Source organism: Neophocaena asiaeorientalis, unplaced genomic scaffold (assembly GCF_003031525.2).
Source record: "Neophocaena asiaeorientalis asiaeorientalis breed wild unplaced genomic scaffold, Neophocaena_asiaeorientalis_V1.1 scaffold54, whole genome shotgun sequence".
Classification (NCBI taxonomy): domain Eukaryota; kingdom Metazoa; phylum Chordata; class Mammalia; order Artiodactyla; family Phocoenidae; genus Neophocaena; species Neophocaena asiaeorientalis.
The window spans coordinates 46,216-72,095 of NW_020174938.1; the positions used below are offsets into that span (position 1 = coordinate 46,216).

Genomic DNA, 25,880 nt, shown 5'->3' on the forward strand with positions numbered 1-25,880 from the left:
ACTTATAGTCTTTTCTTTCAATGCTTATCCCCCAAATGGATAATAATCCAGTGTACATAACAAACCCATAGGCCGCAGTAAGAAGTGATTTAGAGAAGTGGTCCCCAACCTTTTTGGCACCACGGACTGGTTTCGTGGAAGACAGTTTTTCCACAGACGGAGGTGGTGGGAGGATGGTTCAGGCATTAATGCGAGTGATGGTACAGGCGGTAATGCAAGCGCTGTTCAGGTGGTAACGGAAGTGATGTGGAGCAGCAGATGAAGCCGCTTGGTTGGCCGCCACTCACCTCCTGCTGTGTGGTCTGGTTCCTAACAGACCACAGGACTGCTAACGGTCCGCAGCCCGGGGGTTGGGGACCCCTGATTTAGAGTAAAGGTCTGCCATGGAAATATATTTTTTTATTGAAGCATAGTTGATTTACAATGTTATGTTAGTTTCGGTGTACAGCAAAGTGATTCAGTTATACATATATTCTTTTCCATTATAGTTTATTACAGGATATTGAATATAATTCCCTGTGCCATACAATATGACCTTGTTGTTTATCCATTCTATATATAATATCAATAGTTTGCATCTGCTAGTCCCAAATTCCCAATCCAACCCTCCCCCTTGGCGACCACAAGTCTGTTCTCTATGTCTGTGAGTCTGTTTCTGTTTCATAGATAAGATCATTTGTGCCATAGCTTAGATTCTACGAATAATGATATCATATGGTATTTGTCATCTCTTTCTTACTTCACTTAATGTGATAATCTCTAGGTCCATCCACATAGATGCAAATGGTATTATTTCATTCCTTTTATGGCTGAGTAATATCCCATTGTATATATTTAGATCTTCTTTATCCATTCATCTGTCAACAGACATTTAGGTTGTTTCCATGTCTTGGACACTGTAAATAGTGCTGCTATGAACATAGGGGTGCGTGTATCTTTTTGAATTATAGTTCTGTCCAGATATATGTCCAGGAGTGGAATTGCTATATCATATGGCAACTCTATTTTTAGTTTTCTGAGGAACCTCCATACTGTTCCCCATAGTGGCTGTACCAATTTACATGGTCACCAATTTTGTAGGAGGGTTCCCTTCCTTCCACACCCTCTCCAGCATTTGTTATTTGTAGACTTTTTAATGATGGCCATTATGACCAGTGTAGGATGGTACCTCATTGTAGTTTTGACTTACATTTCTCTAATAATTAGTGATGGTGAGCAACTTTTCATGTGCCTGTTAGCCATTTATATTGTCTTCCTTGGAGAAATGTCTATTTAGGCCTCCACTGAAATGTTTTTAAGAGACAAATTAAGATTTTTATAGAAACCATTTTATAGTTACTTAATATCATTGTGATTTGACATTATACAAGTTACATTAAGTTTTAATAGGTATGTACATTATTCTAATGAGTTTGAGATGACAAAACAAAGTAAACAAACAAATCATTTTTCTTCAACATACACCAAATAAGTGACAATTAGGTACAAGATATTAAACTATATACCTCAACCTCAACTTCACATATATTGAGTCTGAACAGTAAAGTTTTGCTAGAGAGTACATTTTTTAATAGATCTTTATTGGAGTATAATTGCTTCACAATACTGTGTTAGTTTCTGTTGCACCACGAAGTGAATCAGTCATACACATACACATGTCCCCATATCCCCTTCCTCTTGAGCCTCCATCCCATCCTCCCTATCCCACCCCCCTAGATCATCACAAAACACCGAGCCGATCTCCCTGTGCTATGCTGCTGCTTCCCACCAGCCAACTGTTTTACATTCAGTAGTGTATATATGCTGATGCTACTCTCACTTTGCCCCAGCTTTGCCCTCCCACCCTATGTCCTCAAGTCTATTCTCTATGTCTACCTCTTTATTCCTGCCCTGCAACTAGGTTCATCAGTACCATTTTTTTTTTTTTTGGATTCCATATATATGTGTTAGCATACAGTATTTGTTTTTCTCTTTCTGACTGACTTCACTCTGTATGACTCTAGGTCCACCTCACTACAAATAACTCGATTTCATTTTTTTTATGGCTGAGTGATACTCTATCATATGTGTCACGTCTTCTTTATCCATTCATCTGTCGATGGACATTTAGGTTGGTTCCATGTCCTGGCTATAGTAAATAGTACTGCAATGAACACTGTGGTACATGACTCTTTTTGAATTATGGTTTTCTCAGGGTATATGCTCAGTAGTGGAATTGCTGGGTCATATGGTAGTTCTATTATTAGTTTTTTTAAGACACCTCCACACCATTTTCCATAGTGGTTATATCAATTTACACTCCCACCAACATAATTAAATGAAATAAAAACAAAGAAAACAATAGCAAAGATCAATAAAACTAAAAGCTGGTTCTTTGAGAAGATAAACAAAATTGATAAACCCTTAGCCAGACTCATCAAGAAAAAAAGGGAGAGGACTCAAATCAATAAAATTAGAAATGAAAAAGGAGAAATCACAACTGACACTGCAGAAACACAAAGGATTATAAGATACTACTACAAACAACTATAGGCTAATAAAATGGACAATCACAAGAAAATGGATAAATTGTTGGAAAGGTAAAACTTTTCAAGACTGAACCAGGAAGAATTAGAAAATATAAACAGACCCAACACAAGTAATGAAATTGAAGCCATAATTAAAAATCTTCCAAGGGCTTCCCTGGTGGCGGTGTGGGTGCAAGTCCGCCTGCCGATGCAGGGGACACGGGTTTATGCTCGGTCCGGGAAGATCCCACATGCTGCGAAGCGGCTGGGACAGTGAGCCATGGCCGCTGAGCCTGCACGTCCGGAGCCTCTGCTCCGCAACGAGAGAGGCCACAACAGTGAGAGGCCTGTGTACCGCAAAAAGAAAAAATCTTCCAAGAAACAAAAGTCCAGGACCAGATGGCTTCACAGGCGACTTCTATCAAACATTTAGAGAAGAGCTAACACCCATTCTTCTCAAACTCTTCCAAAATATTGCAGAGGGAGAAACACTCCCAAATTCATTCTATGAAGCCACCATCACCAAAACCAGAAAAAGGTATCACAAAAAAATAAAATTACAAACCAATGTCACTGATGAACATAGATGCAGAATCCCCAACAAAATACTAGCAAACAGAATCCAACAGCACATTAAAAGAATCATACACCATGATCAAGTGGGATTTATTCCAGGGATGCAAGGATTCTTCAATATATGCAAATCAATGAATGTGATACATCAGATTAACAAATTAAGGAATAAAAACCATATGATCATCTCAATAGATGCAGAAAAAGCTTTTGACAAAATTCAACACCCATTTATGATAAAAACTCTCCAGAAAATGGGCATAGAGAGAACCTACCTCAACATAATAAAGGCCGTTCATGACAAAACCACAGCAAGCATCATACTCAATGGTGAAAAACTGAAATCATTTCCACTAAGATCAGGAACAAGACAAGGATGTCCACTCTTACCACTCTTATTCATCATAGTTTTGGAAGTCCTAGCCACAGCAATCAGAGAAGAAAAAGAAATAAAAGGAATACAAATTGGAAAAGAAGAAGTAAAACTGTCACTGTTTGCCAATGACATGACACCGTAAATAGAAAATCCTAAAGATGCCACCAGAAAACTACTAGAACTAATCAATGAATTTGATGAGGTTGCAGGATACAAAATTAATGCACAGAAATCTCTGGCATTTCTATACAGCAACAACGAAAAATCAGAAAGAGCAATTTATGAAACACTCCCATTTACCACTGCAACAAAAAGAATAAAATACCCAGGAATAAATGTGCCTGAGGAGGCGAAAGACTTGTACTCATAAAACTATAAAACACTGATGAAAGGAATCACAGATGACATAAACAGATGGAGGAATATACCATGTTCTTGGACTGGAAGAATCAATATTGTGAAAATGAATATACTACCCAAGGTAATGTACAGATTCAATGCAATCCCTATCAAACTACCACTGGCATTCTTCAAAGAATTAGAACAAAAAATTTTACAATTCATATGGAAACGTGGAAGACACCAAATATCCAAAGCAATCTTGAGAAAGAAAAATGGAGTTGGAGGAATCAGGCTCCCTGACTTCAAACTATACCACAAAGCTACAGTAATCAAGGCAGTATGGTACTGGCACAAAAACAGAAATATAGATCAATGGTAAAGGAGAGTAAAGTTTTTATGAGTAAAGTACAGTTAATGATAAAAAACTGGAAAATGTCTGTTGGGGTCAAATTTCTCATTCTTGAAAGCCAGAAGGAAGACATGCCACAGTGAAAAAGGTAGAGTGAAATTGGGAAGTAAACAAACTCTGAAGCTTACTCTCTCTGAAAGAAGTATAGACTCCAGGAATCCATGTTGGATGAAATAAAACCTATCACTAGATATGTTACAAACTGAAACAAGAAAGTTTGAATACAGTTCTAGCAAAGATTTCCCAATCTCCATCCCATGTAACTACTTTCATAAGTAAATTAACAATATAATCATTTCTCAAGGTATACTGAAAGTATAAGACAAACAGGTATGCTCAAGGAAAATTAATCATAATGTATCAAGGGTCACATGTTAAACATAATCAAGATGAAAGAAAAAGAAATGAGACCTAATGCTCCAGACAAAATAAATAAAATAAAATAAAATTCAGAGGGAAGAATGCGCAAAAGCAGCATAAAAAATACAATCTGTGATGTTTGTCAAGTGCTACAAAATTTTAGTTATGCTAGTTGAATATGTTTGGAGACGTAATGTACAGCATGGTGATAATAGTTAATAGTACTGTACTATATACTTGAAATTTGCTAAGAAGATAGATCTGAAATCTTCTTAGCATGTGTGCGCGCACACACACACAGTAACTAAGTGGAGGTAACAGATATTTTAATTAGTTGGATTGTAGTGATCATCCCACAATGTATATGTATATCAAAATATCAAGCTGTGGGCTTCCCTGGTGGCACAGTGGTTGAGGGTCCACCTGCCGATGCAGGGGACACGGGTTCGTGCCCTGGTCCGGGAAGATCCCATACGCCACAGAGCGGCTAGGCCTATGAGCCATGGCTGCTGAGCCTGCGCGTCTGGAGCCTGTGCTCCACAACGGGAGAGGCCACAACAGCGAGAGGCCCGCGTACCGAAAAAACAAAAAAAAATCAAGTTGTACACCTTAATATATACAATTTTTATATGTCAATGATATCTCAATCAAACTGTAAGTAAGTAAAAAAATAAATAAGACGTTTCCTGGAAATTAACTGGAAGAAAACATAACCAAAGAAACAGCAGAATATCTCCTAGGCAAACTTTGTAATGTAAAAAGAAGTCAACACGAACCTGAATTTAAAGGTGCAAAACAGATGATAAAATGACATGATAAAATAAAGAAAGACTAGAGAGTTAAGGAAACTTAGGCAAAAGTAACACAATCACAGAATTAATTAAATTAGAAAAAGCATGAAACAGAGCAAAGATGGTAAAAAGTCAAATCACTAACAGAGGAAAGGCTTGTTATAATCACAGTTAATATGGACTTTAAAATGAAAATTTATGTGTAAGTAATAATTTTTAAACATGGAGAACAAGTTAAGATGACCTAATGTAAGAATAATATCTGTAAAGTTAAGAAAGACAAAATATTCCAATATATAATACAGAAAATTTTCCCTGAAAAAAAGAAATACTGAAAATTGAGAAAGCCCACTTTATTTCATGAAGAATTTATTCAGAAGATCAACACCAAGAATATCCTTATTAAATCACAAAACATTAAGGAACAAGCACAAATTTTTTAAGCTTCCAGGCAGTAAATGCAAGTCATCTATGAGAAAGAGGGAGAAAAAATCTGTCTGGCCTCAGGCTTCTCCACAGAATTAGTTAATGCTAGAAAAACATGGAATAATGCCTACAAAACTTCGAAGGAAAGATATTCTGAACCATGAATCTGATCTCTAGCCAAGATGTACTCAGAAATGCCACAGGCCTTTGATACCTAAGAACTCAAGGAATAGAGCACAATAACCTCTTCCTGAAAAAATTACTTGTTAATAAAATCCAGCCAACCAGGTCAAAACAAAGAACTCATGAATGGAGGATTACGCAAGCTGTGCATCCATTCATACATAGAAGGAAAACTAAACTGTGGAATTTATAGTTTCAGAGCAAAATGTAAATGTTATAAACCTTAACAATGTAAAAATAATGAAACTATAAAAATTGTTGGGAGGAGATCTTGTGATAAAGAAACATTTATTACAAATTCAATAAGTCCCTCCATTTTACTTCCACGTCACTTCCTTCTCTTAAAATGGAACTAAAATAGAAATGAATACTTCTTATTAAGAAGTACCATGGATAGTATAATTCTTTTTTTAATTAATTAATTAACTTATTTATTTTTTTGGCTGTGTTGGGTCTTCGTTTCTGTGTGAGGGCTTTCTCTAGTTGCAGCAAGCGGGGGCCATTCTTCATCGTGGTGTGCAGGCCCTTCACTGTCGCAGCCTCTCTTGTTGTGGAGCACAGGCTCCAGACCCGCAGGCTCAGCAGTTGTGGCCCACGGGCCTAGCTGCTCTGCGGCATGGGGGATCTTCCCAGACCAGGACTCAAACCCGTGTCCCCTGCATTGGCAGGCAGACTCTCAACCACTGCGCCACCAGGGAAGCCTAATAGTATAATTCTATTTTATAAAGTTATCTATTCATTCAATCTGAACATTATTCTAAAGAGATTTCTGGAAGAGTATTTATAATGTCAATGGTAGCTATTTCTGAGGGTGGGATTTTGAGTTTCCTTTGCTACGTATTGCTCGAATTCTTTAAAATGAGAATAAACCATTTTCATAACAATATGGCCACTATTCTACATATAAAACAGTATTAAAGAAAGCTAGACTAATGCATTTACACTAAAACTTAAAGACAAGAGAAAGTCCCTAAAGGTTTTTAAGTTGAGAGGTAATACAATAATGCCCTTAAGAAGGATTAATTTGAAGGGAGTAGGGACAAAAGGCAAGAATAACAACTGCAAATATTGATAAATGATCACAAGCTTTCCAAGTCTAGATTAATGAGAGACTAGTGATACCATTCATCTGAAATATGAATTTCAGAAAAGGCAAATGATTTGGGATACAGGGGTGGTGAGCTGATGAGTTTCACTGGATACAATCATCAAGCAATAGGTAACTGAGTCTAGAGCTTCATTGAGAGAGTGGGGTTAAATGCAGATCTAGGAGTCACTACAGAGAGGATAGCTGAAGCAATGAGAATGATTGTGATATTCAAGGAAAGGAATAAGTGAAGTGGACTGAAGGCAGTAACATTTAAGCAGCAAAAGAAAAAGGGAAGATAGTAAAGCATTGGTTAGGAAAGCAGAAGGAAAACCAAGATAGCGCAGAAGAAAGTGTTCTAGAAAAAAATACATAACAGTGTTGATAATGAACAGATCCAGAAAAGGCTTTTAAACATAGTGATAACAGAGTAACATTCTGAAAGGAAAGTACAGTATAGCATAGAGGAAAAATGGTGTCATAAGGAATTCAAGAAGACAGGAGTGATGAGGTAGTGGAAATGAGCACAGACAGCTCTTTCTAGGAATCTAGTGATTTCCAAAAGGAAAGAGTAGGTAATCTATAGAACAGGTGGAAGTAGTCCGTCTAGAGGAAGAAAGCAAAGGAGCAGGCACAAGAAGATAACTGATGAAGCAAATTTTAAAAGCAGGCAAGAGGACACAGCACAAGGAAAAGGCTACTGCCATAAATAAGGAAAAAGATGTCTTTTCCTCAAAAAAAACCCCCAAAACCCTGTAATTATGAGTAGACACATTGCATCTGAAAAGCTATCAATGAGACCATTAAGAAACTGAAAATAAAAGCCACTTTTATACTATTAAATAAATGATAAAATCGGGTGCTGAGTAACTCTGCCTGTAATAATAATCACTATCAACTAAATAGTAGATTACTTATTTTCAATCATCTGTGTATCCAAGAAAGAACTAAGACATTTGAAAAGACTGTTAATTTATGCCAAGAACTCACAAAAAAGAATATGTGGAAAAAATATCTTACACAGGACTGAAATAAATATATTTGGTATATCTCAAGGACATATTCTTAAGTTCTAGTGGAACTTAAGTATATTTTAAATCACTGGATTATTAGAACTTCTGGATTAGTAATAAAACAACAGAAATGCATTAGGGACTTAAGGAAAAGTTAGGAAGTGGAACACAAATAGGATGTGGCATTCTATGAAATTGTAATATTTTACAGAGTATTTACAGCATACCAAGGATGGCATTAACTGCTTCACAATACGCACAACCTAATTTAATCCTTTCAGCAATTCTTTGAGATATAGGTAAGATTATTCCTATTTTACAGATCAACAAATAGGCTGAGAGGCTGAAATAACACCCAAGACCATTCAGCTACTACGTGGTAGAGTCAGGACCTGAATCCAAATTTATCTAACTCCAGAGACTTCAGTCCTCACTATTATGATGAAAAATTACTTTTGAAGAAGGAGCAACTGTTTGATATATGTGGAACCAAATTTCCTGATCATAAAAATCACCTGGGGGGCTTATAAAAAAATAAAGCTCCTCAGGGGCCACTCTAGCATTACTGAAAAAAACCTGCAAAGTTTGGAAATCTGTCTTTTTAACAACTCATATTACTGTTATAATCAGGCAAGACTGGGAAATATTGGCATGTGATAAAACCAAAGGTAGATTTGGTTTTAATCTAATCTCATAGATTAAAATGTCTGGGGATGAAAGTAATCAGCAATGTTTCACACAAACTTTTAAGATATTTATGTAATTATACTAAGAACAATTCATTCATAAAATATTTAAATGAATGAGAGAACAAGAAAAAACTAGATTGTCTATTTTTATTTTCTTTGTAGATATAATACATTTCAAAAGAGAGTTTCAGAGATTATCGAAGAGAAAGCAATGAAAATTAAGAGAACCAACAGGGCAGCAGTTGGTAGCAGGGTTTTAAAGGAGAATTTCATATTAGCAAAAATCTTAGTACAGACTGTTAACTCAGTGAACCTGGATTATTAAGAATTTTTAAAACTGAAAATGGAGCTGATATCTTTATGTAAAAACAACCAGCAGTCAACCACTTATCTTGACGGAAATTATTTAAACTATAGTTTGGGTTAATATGTTTATAGGAGCCACTTTGGTTTAATGAGATTATAATGAAAGTAAATATATTAGGCAATTAGACAGATCAAAATTCATACAAGTCATATAAAAAAAAGACCACAAAATGAAAATACCAAACCAATAATAAGAACAGTGGTAAAAGCATAGGCTTTGGAACCACAAATATCAGGATTTTAATTCTGACTGTGTGACCATCAACAATCTGCCTTCAGACTGCTCCTCTAAAATATAAAAATAATACATAGTTCAGAATTTCCACTTCCAGCTATGATGGAGTAAGAGGGTCCAGATGCACCCTCCCACCTTAAACAACTAAAAAATTAGACAAATATATAAAATATATGAAATTCAATTAATGTAACACAGCAAATATCAAAAGAACAAAGGACAAAACCACATTATTCTTGCAATAGATGGAGAAAAAGGATTTGACAAAATCCAATACCCCTTCATGATAAAAACACTCAACAAACTAGAAGTAAAAAGGAACTTCCTCAATCTTTGAAGTGTATCTATGAAAACCCCATACCTAACATCATACTTGATGATGAAAGACTAAATGCCTCCCACTCCAAAGATCAGGAACAAGACAAGGATGTCCACTCCTACCACTTCTATTCAGTATTGTATTGCAGGTTGTATCCTGGGCAATAAGCAACAACAACAACAAAAAAATCAAAGCCATCCAGATTGGTAAAGAAGAAGTAAAACTATCTCTAGTTGCAGATGGTATGATCTTGAATATAGAAAATCTTAAGGAATCCACTAAAAAGCTATTACAACTAATGAGCAAGTTCAAGCAAGGTTTCAGGAGATAAGATAAATATATAAAAATCAATTGTATTTCTATACACTAGCAGTAAACAATCTGAAAATGAAATTAAGAAAACAATTCCATTTACAGTCACCTCCAAAAGAGTACAATCAATACTTAGGAATTAATTTAAACAAGAAGGTGAAAGCCTTGTGTGCTGAAAATTAGAAAACACTCCATAAAGAAATTAAGGAAGATTTAAATAAATGGAAAGATATCCTGTGTTCATGGATTAGAAGATCTAATATTATTAAGATGGCAATACTCTCCAAAGCACGGTAAAAATTCAATGCAATCCTAACAAAACTCCAATGGACTTTTTTATGGAAATGGAAAGCTTATCCTCATCCTAACTGCAAGTTGCCCCAAATAGCTAAGATAACATTGAAAAAGAACTAAGTTGGAGGACTATAGTTTCTGATTTCAAAGCTTACTGAAGTGCTACGGTAATCAAAACAGTGTGATACCAGCATAAGGATAGACGTATAGACCAGTGGAATAGAACTGAGAGAAGAGAAATAAACCTGTACACCTATGGCTAATTGATTTCCAGCAAGTGTGCCAAGACCATTCACTGGGGAAAGAATAGTGTCTTCAAGAAGCAGTGCTTGGACAAATGATATCCACCTGCAAAAGAATAAAGGCAGACCCCCTACCTCATTCTGTATATAAAAATTAATTGAAAATGTATCTATGACCTAAATATAAAAGCTAAAACCATAAAACTCTTAGAAGAAAACATGGAGGTAAATCTTCATGACTTTGAATTTTGCAATAATTTCTTAGCACAAAAAGTACAAAAAATAAAACAAAAGATAGATAAATTGGACTTCATCAACATTAAAAACTTTTGTGCAAAGAACGTTATCAACAAAGTGAAAAGGTAACCTACACAGTGTGAGAAAATATCTGCAAATCATATATCTGATAAAGGACTAGTATTGAGAATATACAAAGAACTCTTACAGCTGAACAACAAAAAGACAAACAGCCCAATTTAAAAAAATGAGCAATGGACTTTGAATAGACTTTTTTCTAAGGAAGATATACAAATAGCCAATAAGCACATAAATATATGCTCAATATTGTTAGTCATTAAGGAAACGGACAGATTCCTAGAAAGACACAAATTACACAAGAGAAATAGATACTATGAATAGCCCTATGTATATAAAAAAATGGAATTTTTATTTTAAAAACTCATCCACAAAGAAAACCCCAGGCCCAGACGGCTTCATTGGTAAATTCCACAAAAAATTTAAGGAGGAAATTGTACCAGTTCCACATAAACTACTTTAGAAAACTGAAGAGGATGGAAACCTTCCCAAGTCACTTTAGGAGGCCAGCATATTCTGTTACCAAAAGCAGCCAAAGACATTATAAGAAAAAAAAAGATCAAAATCCCTCACAAACATTGATGCAAAAATTCTTAAAATTTTAGCAAACGAAGCACACCAAAATATAAAACTGATATTATATCATGACCATGTGAGGTTTATCCCAGAATTGCAGTTACTTTGGTATCCGACAATCAAATACTGAAATTCACCATTTTAAGATCTTAAAAAAACACATAATATCATCTCAATAAATGCAGAAAAAGCAGGTAACCAAATTCAAAGTCCATGGTAAAAAATTTTAGTAACTAGGAATAGAAAGGAAGTTTCTCAATCTGATAAAGAACATCTATGAAAGATCTACAGCTAATATCACACTTAATGGTGAAAGACTGAACGCTTTCTTCCTAAAATTAGGAGCACGGCAATGATATTGGTTCTCATCATTAATCAACATTGTGCTAGTACTGGTTAATGCAATAAAGGGAGATTTAAAAATGAAAAACATACAGGAAAAGAAGTAATAAAACTAGAACTAGCAGGTTTAGCAGGGTTGTAGCATATAAGGTAATACACTAAAATCAAATGTGTTTCTATAAGTTAGCAGCAAACAATTAGAAACAAATTTAAAATAAGATACTATTGACAAAAGCATTAAAAATATGAACTGCAGATAAATTTCATAAAATATATACAAACCAAAATAAATGGAGATATATGCCATCAGACATATGGTTCAGAATACTCAATATCATTAGGATGACAAGTCTCCCCCAGATTAATGTATATATTCAATGCAATTCTAATCAAAATACAGGCAGGCCTCTTTTGGGCGGGAGGAGTAGAAATTCATAAGGTGATCCTATAAATTACATGGAAATGCAAAGAACCTAAAAGAGCAAAAGTAGTTTTAGAAGAAAATAAAACTTAAGGATTTATACTTGATTATGACTTATTATAAAGGTACAGTAATGAAGATAAAGTTTTATTTATAAAGATAAATGTAACAGAATAGAAAATCAGAAATAGACCCACACATATATAGCCAATTGCTTTTCAACAAGGGTCTAAGGCAATTCATTATACAAAAGATAGTCTCTTTAACAACTGATACTGGAACATTATATAACCATATGAAAAAAATGAACCTCAACCCTACCTCACACCATATAAAAAACTTAACTCAAAATGGAACATAGACCTCACTGTAAAATTTAAAACTTCTAGATAAAACTTAAGGAAAAATCTTAGTGACTTTAAGTTTATGTAACTTTTTTAAATAGGGTACAGAAAAACATAAAGTATAGGGAAAAAAAAGTCTATATTGGACCTTTCCAATTTTTTAAACTTCAAAAGACACTTTTAAGAAAATGAAAAGGCAATCCGTAGACTGAGAGAAAATATTTGCAAAACATAGATATTAATATCTAAAATATACAAAGTCCTCTAAGAAATTCTGCTATTTGCCACAACATGGGTGAAACTGGAGGGTATTATGCTAAGTGAAATAAGGCAGAGAAAGAAAGAAAAATACTGCATGGTATCACTTATATTTGGAATATAAAAGAAAAAGTGAAACTCATCGAAACAGATTTTTCTTTCTGTAGTTGATTTCTAGTTTCATACCATTGTGGTTGGAAAAAATGCTTGACATAATTTCTATCCTCTTAAATCTGTTGAGACTTGTTTTGTGGTCTAGTATGTGATCTATCCTGGAGAACATTCCATGTACACATGAAAAGAATGTTTATTTTGCTGTTTTTGAATATAATGTCCTATAGATATCTATTAAGTTCAACTAGTCTATTGCATCATTTAAGACCATCATTGCCTTATTGATTTTCTGTCCAGATATGCAACCAACTGAAATGCCCATTAACAGATGAATGGATAAAAAAGATGTGATATATATATATATATATATATATATACAATGGACTATTACTCAACCATAAAAAAGAACAAAATTCTGCCATTTGCAGCAACATGGATGGACCTAGAGAACGTTATGCTTAGTGAAGTAAGCCAGAGAAAGACAGAAACTGTATGATATCACTTATAATTGGAATCTAAAAGATAATACAAATGAATATATATGCAAAACAGAAACAGACTCAGATATAGAAAACAAACAAACCAGTGGTAACCAAAGGGAAGAGGGGAGAAGGGAGGGGCAAATTAGGGGTACAGAATTAAGACATACAAACTACTATGTATAAAATAGATAAGCAATAAGGATATATTGCTATTACAGGGAATTACAGCCATTATCATGTAATAATTTTAACGGAGTATAATCTGTAAAAATACTGAATCACTATGCTGTACACCTGAAACTAACACAGTATTGTAAATCAACTATACTTCAATTCAAAAAACTCAAAGAAAGAGCGAACAGAAAAGTAGTTGCCACAGGCCGGGGGGAGGCAGATAGAAATAGGGAGAGATTGGTGAAAGGGGACAAACTTTTAATTATAAGATGAATGAAATCTAAGCATCTAATGTATAACATGGTAGCTATAGTTGATAACACTGTATTGTATTGATATAATTGAAATACGCTAAGAGGGTAGAACTCAAATGTTCACACACACACACACACACACACACACAAAAGATAAATATGTGAGGTGATGGATATGTTAATTAACTGGATGAGGGAAATCCTTTCACAATGTATATGTATATCAAATCACCATGTAAATATCTATTTTATTTGTCAACTATATCTCAAAAAAGCTGAAAAAGAGAACTGTTTGACTAATAACAAAACAATCTAACTTTAAAAAATGAACAAAGATATTTGAACACTGTACCAAGTAAGAGCTACAGATAGGAAATACACACATGAAAAGATGTTCAAAAAGCAAATTAAAACCACATGACACTATACATAAAGACTAATATGGAATGGTTAGAATTACAGTATGGAACCATGTCAAGTGTTGGTGAGAATGTGGCTAACTAGAACTCTCATCCACTGCTGGTAACAGTATATAAAGTGTTTCTTTAAAAGTTAAACCTATCATAAGACTCTGCCAATATCAGGTATTTACCAGAGAAAATGAAAGCACACATCTGCACAAAGATTTGTACACGAATTTACACAGCAGCTATATCTATAACAGCCAAAAACTGGAATGAAAACAAATGTCCATCAACAAGTGACTGGATTAACAAACTATGGTATTTCTACACAATGGTATACTTCTCAGCAATGAAAAGGAAATGATACACAACAGCATGGATAAAATTCAAAATAACTATGTTGAATGAAAGATGCCAGGGGAAAGAGTACATACTCTATGATTCCATTCATATAAAATTCTGGAAAATGCTAACATCCATAGTGACAAAAAGCAGATCAGCAATTGCGTGGTAACAGAGTTGGAGGAAGGAATGAACTACAAAGAGGTATAAGAAACTTTTGAGGGTGATGGAATTTTTTATTATTTTCATTGTACTGATGGTTTCAGGAATATATATGTCAAAACTCAACAAACTGATGCTTCACATATGTGTTATTTATTGTCTGTGAATTATACCTCAATAAACCTGTAAAAAGTAATACATATCTCACATGATTATTGTAAGAATAAGATACTGCACATAATAAGTATCAAATGAGCATGTAAAAATGCTGTTATTCTGGCACAGGATAAACATTTGATAAACATTAGCTTCTCGTGTAACAACTGAAAAAGTACTCAAGTAACTAATTCAATGTTCAAAGCACCTAAGTTATACCTTAGCTTCTTCCTCTTGTGCTTTTTTAACAATTGCTTGTAACTGCACCTCTCGTTTAAATTCAGCATGAAGTAATTTCTCTTCCATCATCCTACGTCGTTGGTCTAGTAACTCTTCTTTCCACTTCCGGACATCTTTCTCCTATATGCAATGAATTACCACATCATTAATTTCAGCATACATAGTCACTTGACAAGAAGTGCAAACAGATAAACAGCTTAGGAATTATAAAGTCAAGAATGCGGAAAGACCTAAAGGATCATGACTAATGATTACGAACACAGCCCATGGAGCCAGACTGATGAGTTCATAATCTGCCATGGTCACTTGCTAGATATATAAACTGGGCAACTTTTTTAGCCTATGTGTCAGTTTCCTTATCTATAAAGATAATAGTAGTAGTACCTAACTCATAGGTTTTCAAGATTGAGTGAATATACGTAAACCCTTAGAACAGTACATTAGACGTTGCTCAAGAGAAATACTTGCTGCTATTATTATACTGCACTATAAGCACACTTAAAATGAAAATAGTGTATATGTCTTATCCTTATAAACATTAATGGCTCTATAACCCAAATTCAAGACAGATAATTTTATCCTAGAAATTGAAAAAAAGGTGAGAAGTCTGAAAAATAAATATTTGCATAAGAAACATTCTCTGAAGGAACAGAGAGCTTTGACTATAGAAGAATAATTACGTTAGCTCCCTTTACTTCCTTAAAACAATATCAAATAGAAGTAAAAGACTTGTCCTGTGCTCCAAGAAATCAGAACCTGCACCTGCAATAAGAATAAATTATAGAAAATCAATGTTGGCTCAACATGAATGGGAAGAAAACTAACATTTCAGTTGAATTTCATCTATATAATAATGTATTTAACCACCTAAAAAAGTATGATGCAGAAACAGTACTGGATTAGGAGCTAGGAACAGGTCCTTAAAGCTCTAGCTCTACAAATTATTGGTCATGTGATATTGGTAACTAGCTCTGCAAATTATTGGTCATGTGACATTGGAAACAGCCCTTAGGCTCTCCTAGATTCAGTTTTCACATCTATAAAATGGGGTTCAGGGGGACTTCCCTTGTGGTGCAGCGGCTAAGAATCCACCTGCCAATGCAGGAGACATGGGTTCGATCCCTGGTCTGGGAAAATCCCACATGCCACGGAGCAACTAAGCCCGCGAGCCACAACTACTGAGCCCGCACACCACAACTACTGAAGCCTGCGTGCCTGGAGCCTGTGCTCCACAACAAGAGAGGACATCGCAGTGAGAAGCCCATGCACTGCAACGAAGACCCAAGGCAGCCAAAACTAAATAAATAAAATAAAATAAATTTTTTAAAAAATGGGGTTCAGGATCTGTTCAACTCTGTGTGCCTCACAGAGGTATTGTGGTGATCAGATGAGACCATATATGTATAGAATAGGGTTGAAACAATAACTCATTATATAAATGGAAGGTGGGATTTATCATTTAATAATTGAAGGGATACCTACATTGATGGGAAAATTAAACCAGAGAACCTCTAACGTCTTGTACAATTTCAAGAATTTACTATTTTGGGGCTTCCCTGGTGGCACAGTGGTTGAGTCTGCGCGTCCGGAGTCTGTGCTCCGCAACAAGAGAGGCCACAACAGTGAGAGGCCCGCGTACCGCAAAAAAAAAAAAAAAAGAATTTACTATTTTGTTTGCATGAGTATCTGGAGATTATATTATATAGTGAGAAAATAAAGTATATAATTTTATTTGTATTAAAAATACAATAAGAAGGGAAATTATAATTGTGTTAGAACATTTTCCTAAAGCTTAAAATGAAGTAATATATTAACTCTTATAGAGCCCCATGACATGGAGACTGTTTTTCATATTTGATCTATTCAATCTAAATGATTAAAATCTTGATTGAAATAATTAAATTCTTGAGATTCAGGTAAAGAGAAAAATTACAGATTTTCTTCCTTTCCCAGCCAACTTTTCCACTGTACTAAGGAGAATCTTATGCCACCTCATTTTTACATTCAAATTATTTGGTCCAATTGTTTTTCCCAATTTTAAAACAAACATAAGTAATGCAAATATTTTTAACCGAGGCATATTAGTCCTCCTTTCTAGGACCAGAAGGTAACAAAGGAGTTCACCTATACTATAAAGGTTACCTATCTTCTGTCATGCTATGCTAGGTATATGTAGTTCACAGACTTCAAGATGGCTCCAAATGATCCCAGCCATCTGGTATTCAGACCCTTGTGTATTTCCCTCCAACACTGTACCAGGTTCGTGACCAATACAATTCAGCAAAAGTGATGGTATATCACTTCCAAGATTAGGTTATAAAAGACAGTGCAGCTTCCATTTTGGCAGCTCACTTGTTCATTCTCTATCTTTCTTGTCTTCTCTCAGATTACTCTGTGGGAAAGGTAGCAGCCATGTTATAAGAACATCAGGCTATGGAAAGACCCACATGGCAAGATACTGAGGTCCATAACCAACTGCTAAAGAGGAATCCAGGCCTGCCAATAACCATATGAGAGTTTGGAAGTGGATCCTTCAGCTCCAAATGACAGCTGCCCCAGACAACAGCTTGACTGCAACCTCAGGAGAGACTCTGAACAAAGAAATAACAACACAAGCCACTCCTGGTTTCCATGCCCAAGAAACTTTGAGCAGTTGTTTTAAGTGAAAATGTGTGTTGTTTTAAGCTGCTAAGTCTTGAGGCCCTTTGTTACACAGCACACATAACTAATACAGTACTCATGTCTGCCATGTGTAACTAACAATAAGAATGACCATATGCTGAGCAACAGCCACCCGAGCACCATGGTACTGTTTTACTTGCCACTTTCATCATCACAACTGGTTAACAATGATAATTGTCATTTTATGGATAAAGAAATTAAAAGGCAGTATTGTTATGTAATTTGCCCAGGGCATCATATCCTATTATGTGGTTCAAACCAGGATTTCACCTGATTGGCCATCTCCAGAGCCCATGTTCTTTCCACTACACCACACTGATCAGAAGTTACACTGCTCTAAATACTCCAAGAATCTCTTCCATAAATCTAATTAGTGCCCTACTTATTCAAATCTGACCATCTCAAGCTCAAAACTGTCCTACCAGTTCATTGAACACTTTGCACAAGACTTCCCAAGGAAACCCCCACTGAAAATGGCAAAAGACAAAGCGCAGCTTTAAAATCCATGCGAACTCAGCAAAACATCAATTTACCAGCTTTTTTAAGAATGACAAATTCTATTTTCTTTCTTTAACAGGTAGCTTTCTGTAACTCAGTAGATAGAAATGCTTTTGTTTCCTAGTAAATATATTTTTATTGTTCTTTTAGCTTCTCTCGAACCAGAAGAAGTCAAGTTGAAAATAAGCCCATCAATTTAAGGCAATCATACTTCCCTAAAAATTAAAAACTCACCCTTTCTAACAATTTCTGAAGCTTTAATGTTTTCTCTTCACGTAACTTTTCCCTTAGCTGCTGTGCTTTCATTTGTTTTTCTTCATGTTTCTTCTTAGATTCTGCAATTGTTCTATTAATACAAACAAATGGACAAGAGACACAAATGTTTACATGATAAAGTCAATAATATCTTCTTTAGTCTTCAAAGTTCTTAAAATAAATATAAAAAATATACAAAACTAACTTTGGCCTAAAAGTTCACAGAAACATTGTCACTTTTCAATGGATCTGGAAATGTCTTGAATAATGTACCTTAAAATATTATGTAGTAACTCCATTTAATAGTCAAGAACATCTAGTTCCCTTCCTGTGAAACATTTCAAATTAATTTTCAAAGGCCAGACCTTTTACGAGATGGTGAGGAAAGTTTTTCATGCATGTGAATTCCATGTCCTGGAGGTCTAGCAGGTTCCTCCTCTACAATATCCCCCCAGGATGTATTCTGGCGCCAAGACTCACGAGCTGTTTTCAGAAAAAAGAAAACCGCTATTGCTTAACCACATAATTCTATAAAACCAACATTTGAGAACAGACTTTTAAAAGGCATCCCACTCTTATTAATTTTACACAAAAACCCCAAGTAATAAGATAATCTATTTTATATCCCTCTACCTATACATACAACACACACACACAAACATACAAACATGTAATACCTTCATAATCTGCAAGTACATCGTTCCAATCCATAGACATACCACAGAAAGATACACTTCCACTGCCCATGCTGGCCTAAAATGTAATAAGAAAAATTGAGTAACAAATATTTGAACCAATTATAACCTTATAAAATGAATTATATATGAAATTTTTCTACCTACTGCTCGTATATTTCATTTAGCAAACAGTCCAAAACCAGAAAAAAGTTACATACCTCTTACAGTCACAATAATTACCAAGTTAAAAATACCACAGCCTATACATTTTAAGAAGAAGACTAACCTATGTGCCATTAACAGCAGAGACAAGCCAAGTAATTTTAAAAGAAAACTATTGGGTTTAAACTATTACTACATAAATTCTGACATATTTAGACCATACATCAGAAAAGCTAAAAAGTATTTGTTGGGCATTAAAATTTAATAGGATAACATAGCAAACATTCATGATTACTTTTATTCTTTAAGAAATCCCTCTCATCAACATATATATCCTGAGCGCCTAGTGATAGCAAGGCAATGTATCATTTGCTTTTTATTAGCAGAAGGAAAAATATATCTTCGACTCTTCTTCAATCTGTACAATTATAATCTGAGAAATGTTACGTATTTACTTACTCTGAGATTCATTTTCTTGATTTGTAAAATGAGAAAACAACTTCCAACTTGTCAATTGCATTATATATAAAAACACTTAGTAATGGTAAAGTGCTTAAAAAAAGACTTGCTACTGTTTATTGTATAAGTCTCAATCACCCAGAGAATAAAAATTCTAAAAGCTCACAGAAAAATCACTGTCGTTGTCAGTTTCAATATTGATATCATTGTTTTCTTCAGCTTCAATTTCTCTAGTTAACTGTTCCTCTTCAGCAATAGCACTAGCAATGGCTTCTTCATTGGCCTTTTCTAGACGATCTGCTAGCTCTTCCTTTTTAGCAAGAACTTCTGCCATAGACTATAAAGTTAAAAACAAAATCAGTTGACTGGAAAGTTAAGTAAGTATTTCTTTATGTTCTAATCATAAATAGTATATATAAAAATAGCATTGATCTAGAATTATAAAACTTGGGGTCCAGTTATATGACTCGGAAATTTCTTAAAAGCAAAAGACTATTTTATATTCCATAAAATGATACAATAATCCATGAGACCTTTTTACTAAACTGCTGTGTATGACAAACTGTGAAGTTGTATAAATAATAGTTATTGTTATTAATAATAAACTGTGAATTTCATTTGAGCACCAAAATTCAAAACATTTACAGGTCAAATATTTGAAAAACCAAAGAAAAACATTATACTTTAAAGGGAATATAAAAAAAAAAATTATGCCGTACTGGTGATGACACTTTCTGAACATATATACCTTACTTAAAATTATGCATTAGAATTATGTAATACAAATATATGCATCAGAATTATTAATTAATAAATCCCTATAAAAAGCTAAATATGCATACTATAAACCCTAAAGCAAACAGTGAAATAACAAATATTTATGGCTACTAAGCCAACAAAGAAGATAAATTATAAAAGAAAATTAATCAAAAAGATGGGAGAAAAAGGAAAAAGGGGATGAAGAACAGATGAGTCAAAGAGAAAAACAATAAGATGATAGATTTGAAGGAACCATATCAATAATCACATTACACAGAAATAGAGACTCAAATTGGATAAAAGCAAGACCCCAAACCACATGCTGCCCATACGAAACCTAATTTAAATATGAGAATATAAACAGATTACAAATAAAAGAGCTACCATACTAACACTAACCAAAAGAAAGTTGAAGTACTAATATCAGACACAGTAGATTTCAGAGCAAAAAATATGACAAGGGATAAAGAAGGTCATTTCATAATGATAAACTGTTAATTCACTAAGAAGACAAAACAATCCTAAAGGTTTATGAACATAATAATAGATCTTCAAAATGAAAGAAGCAAAAACTGATAGAATTACAAAACAAAATAAACTTGATGGGAATGTAAAATGATGCAGCTACTTTGGAAAACAGTCTGATAGTTTCTCACAAAGGTTAAATGTAAAGTTACCATACAACCCAACAATCCCATTCCTAGATGTATACTCAGGAGAAACGAAACCATATGTTCACACAAAAACTTGTACACAAATATTTAAAGCAGCATTATTCATAAATTCCAAAAAGTGGAGAAAACCTAAATGTCCATCAACTGATGAATGGATAAAATGTGGTATATTCCACATTTTTCAATCAGTGGAATATTATTTGGGCATAAAAAGGAATGAAATACTGATACAGGCTAAAACACAAATGAACCTTGAAAACAATATGCCTAGTGAAAGAAACCATTCACAAAGACCACATATTGTATTCCACTTCTATGAAATGTCCAGAACAGGCAAATCTATAGAGACAAAAGACAGATTAGTGGTTGTATAGAGCTGGGAGGGTGGGGTGAAAGGGAGGACTGCTACTGGGCACTGGGTTTCTTTTTGTAGTGATGGAAGTGTTCTAAAACTAATTATGGTGATGTCTGCACAACTCTGTGAATATACTAAAAAACACTGCACTGTACACTCTAAATGGATAAACTGTATGTTATGTAAATTATATCTCAATAAAGCTGGCTTAAAAAAAGTAGCCCCACAGATATATGCAGAGATTTCAATACCCCTCTCTCAACTAACAGAACAAGTACAGAAAATTGGCAAAGGAAACCTGAACAATATTATCAACAAAACTGACCTAGATATTTTCCCAAGAGAAATGAAAACATATGTTCAAAACAAAGACAAACGTTCATGGTGCCTTTATTCATAATAGAGAAACTGGCAACAACTCAAACATCTGTCAACAATTGAATGGATGAACATACTGAGTTACATGCATACAAAAGAGTACTCCTAAAGACAATAAAAGAAGAAGGAACTATTAATATACACAACTACATGGATGAATCTCAAAATAATTATGCTGAGTGAAAGAAGCTAAACAAAGATTACATTATTCCATATACAGAAATTTCTTAAAATGCTAATTAATATGTAGTAACAGCAGAATAGTGATAACCCTGGGAAGGGGAAACAGGGAAGAGCAGAAAGGAGGGATTACAAAAGAGAAAGTGAAAACTTTTGGAGGCAATCCATACTTTCATTATCTTGATTATAGTGATGATTTCACAGGTATAAACACATGTCAAAATATATCAATGTGTATATCTTAAATATGTGAAGTTTACTGAAAATCAATAACACCTCAATAAAGGTATTAAAAATGCAAGTGCTTGAGCTTCAGCTTATTACTGAATTGGTCTGGAGTGGAGCCTAGACATGGGTATCCTTTTTAAAGCTTCCCCTCCCCACTTCATTTCCCCTGTCGATACTCTGCCCCCTCAAAACATACAAGATTGTCCCTGGGGAAGAGAATGGGGTGAGAGAGTTTAGATGACAGACTATTTCTTTGCATCATAAGCTTTTTCTATGTAAACGCTAGAATATTACAGAAACTAACTTGTTAAGGTGCCACACAAATATCATACCTAACAATGATTTAAAAAAACTATTAAAGTTAAATATATTTAACTTTGCAGAAAGTAAATTCTCACATAAGCCTATTTCCTTCTCAATTTGATCTTCTCCAGAGAACATTTCTATTTCACCTCTTAAGACCTGAAGAGATTTTAACAGAGTAACAGAGCTTATGGATGAAATAATGATTAAATTATCCATATACAACTTCTACTATTTTCACACTGTGAAATTCAAATACATACCTGCACACATAATCATTTTTTAAATTTCTAAATTTTCATTAAAATTTGTAATTTCAGTAAATCTAAAATAATAAATCCATGGTAACTAGGATTTACATCAGCACATTTTTACAATGGTGGCAAAAGAGGACCTTAAACATAAAGGGTCCTTTATGTTTAATAAATAAATTTTATTATTATAAATTCTTACAGTCATTTTTTGCTTAGGTTTCTGTTAAATAAGAGAACTACAGATTTTTTTAGTTGAACCATGTATGTGACAATACTATATTAAGGGGAAAAAAGAAAACAATTTTCTCAACACTGCAGCAATTCTCTATAACCCTCTATTTAGAACCTAAACAATGACATGCTTATCTAGAGCAACCCACAGAAGTATCTGTGCCAAGACAAATTAAAAACATAAAATTTTCTCAAAATATTAGTTTAGTTAAAATTCCTCTAAGACCTCTAAGGATATGACAATATTCATATGTAAAGCAGAACTTATTTTCCTTCAAGTATGTAAATGTCATTCTCAAAATAACCAAGGGTTTTTAATACTCTACCATAAGCTTATTTTACCTACGTGATCAAAATAAAAATGATGAGAGAAGAATTTTTAAATAATTATTTTATGCTTATTTAACTATAGGATCTTTTTCCTCTTTTGAAATTTGATTCTCATTGAATCCATTTGCAAAATAAATAATTTAATATGATAGCTAGCTATGAAAACAAAAATATAAATACGACCAATTTCTACCGATACATTAAACCCACTATTTACATGACTGTAAATTAGTTAACCTTTAAAACATTCGCACTAAAAAACCTAAGTTAAAAAAAAGTTGCCCTTTATTCCTTTATAATGGAATCTAAATATTTGTTTTTCTTATTACTGTAACTCTTATTTTTCCCTTAAACAATCCATATCAAATTTCAACTCTATCTAATCTTGTTCTCTCTCTAAAATGTATAATTTGGCCTAATATCATCTGCTGGTATCATCTTTCAACATGATGAGGCATTAAGTTTAAAAAGAAATTATAGTATACAGTGGCCAATTAAAAACTAAATTTGGAGTGTAGGAGGAGGAACCAAGATGGCGGAGTGAAGGGACATGCTCTCACCCCCCCTTGCAAGAACACCAAAATAACAACTAGCTGCTGGACAATCATCCACAGGAAGACAATGGAACTCACCAAAAAAGATACCCCACATACAAAGACAAAGGAGAAGCCACAGTGAGAAGGTAGGAGGGGCACAATCACAGTAAAATCAAATCCCATAACTGCTGGGTGGGTGACTCACAGACTGGAGAACACTTATACCACAGAAGTCCACCTACTGGAGTGAAGGTTCTGAGCCCAACATCAGGCTTCCCAACCTGAGGGTCCAGCAACCGGAGCAGGAATTCCTAGAGAATCAAACTTTGAAGCCTAGTGGGAATTGACTGTAGGACTTCTACAGGACTGGGGGAAACAGAGACTCCACTATTGGAGGGCACACACAAAGTAGACCCAGGGGATGGAGCAGTGACCCCATAGGAGACTGAATCAGACCTATCTGCTTGTGTTGGAGGGTCTCCTGCAGAGGCGGGGGGAGGGGGACACTGTGGCTTACCGAGGGGACAAGGACACTGGCAGCAAAAGTTCTGGGAAGTACTCCTTGGCTAGAGACCTCCCAGAGTCTGTTAATAGCCCCACCAAAGAGCCCAGGTAGGCTCAAGTGTTTGGTTGCCTCAGGCAAAACAACCACAGGGAGGGAACCAAGCCCCACCCATCAGCAGTCAAGTGGATTAAAGTTTTACTGAGTTCTGCACACCAGAGCAACAGTCAGCTCTACCCACCAACAGTCCCTCCCATCAGGAAACTTACACAAGCCTCTTAGATAGCCTCATCCACCAGAAGGCAGACAGCAGAAGTAAGAAGAACTACAAATCTGCAGCCTGGGAACAAAAACCACATTCACAGAAAGATAGACAAGATGAAAAGGCAGAGGGCTATGTACCAGATGAAGGAACAAGATAAAACCCCAGAAAAACAACTAAATTAAGTGGAGATAGGCAACCTTCCAGAAAAAGAATTCAGAATAATGATAGTGAAGATGATCCAGGACCTCGGAAAAAGAATGGAAGCAAAGATTGAGAAGATGCAAGAAATGTTTAGCAAAGACCTAGAAGAATTAAAGAACAAACAAACAGAGATGAACAATACAATAACTGAAATGAAAAATACACTAGAAGGAATCAATAGCAGAATAACTGACGCAGAAGAACGGATAAGTGACCTGGAAGACAGAATGTTGGAATTCACTGCTGTGGAAAAGAATAAAGAAAAAAAGAATGAAAAGAAATGAAGACAGCCTAAGAGACCTCTGAGACAACATTAAACGCAACAACACTTGCATTATAGGGGTCCCAGAAGGAGAAGAGAGAGTGAAAGGACCAGAGAAAATATTTGAAAAGATTATAGTCAAAAACTTCTCTAATGTGGGAAAGGAAATAGTGACCCAAGTCGAGGAAGCGAAGTGAGTCCCATGCAGGGTAAACCCAAGGAGAAACACGCTGAGACACATAGTAATCAAATTGGCAAAAATTAAAGACAAAGAAAAATTATTGAAAGCAGCAAGGGAAAAATGAAAAAAAAACATACAAGGGAACTCCCATAAGGCTAACAGCTGATTTCTCAGCAGAAACTCTACAAGACAGAAGGGAGTGGCATGAAATACTTAAAGTGATGAAAGGGAAGAACTTACAACCAAGATTACTCTACCAGGTAAGGACCTCATTCAGATTCAATGGAGAAATCAAAAGCTTTACAGACAAGCAAAATCTATGAGAATTCAGCACCACCAAACCAGCTCTACAACAAATGCTAAAGGAACTTTTCTAAGTGGGAAACACAACAGAAGAAAA

At 34.7% G+C, this 25,880-nt stretch overlaps 1 protein-coding gene across 1 annotated transcript in view; it reads right to left on the minus strand.

Moving 5' to 3' along the window:
* SCAPER (S-phase cyclin A associated protein in the ER) overlaps positions 1–25,880 on the minus strand; it is a gene marked incomplete at its 3' end in the record, with an annotated part of 213,744 nt that overhangs the window by 43,054 nt on the left and 144,810 nt on the right. The window contains exons 11-15 of the mRNA XM_024761693.1: positions 20,008–20,178; positions 19,221–19,296; positions 18,909–19,026; positions 18,523–18,634; positions 15,088–15,228 (exon numbers count right to left, since the gene is read on the minus strand). Coding sequence (XP_024617461.1) covers positions 15,088–15,228; positions 18,523–18,634; positions 18,909–19,026; positions 19,221–19,296; positions 20,008–20,178 — 618 coding nt within the window. The remainder of the gene's footprint in view (positions 1–15,087; positions 15,229–18,522; positions 18,635–18,908; positions 19,027–19,220; positions 19,297–20,007; positions 20,179–25,880) is intronic.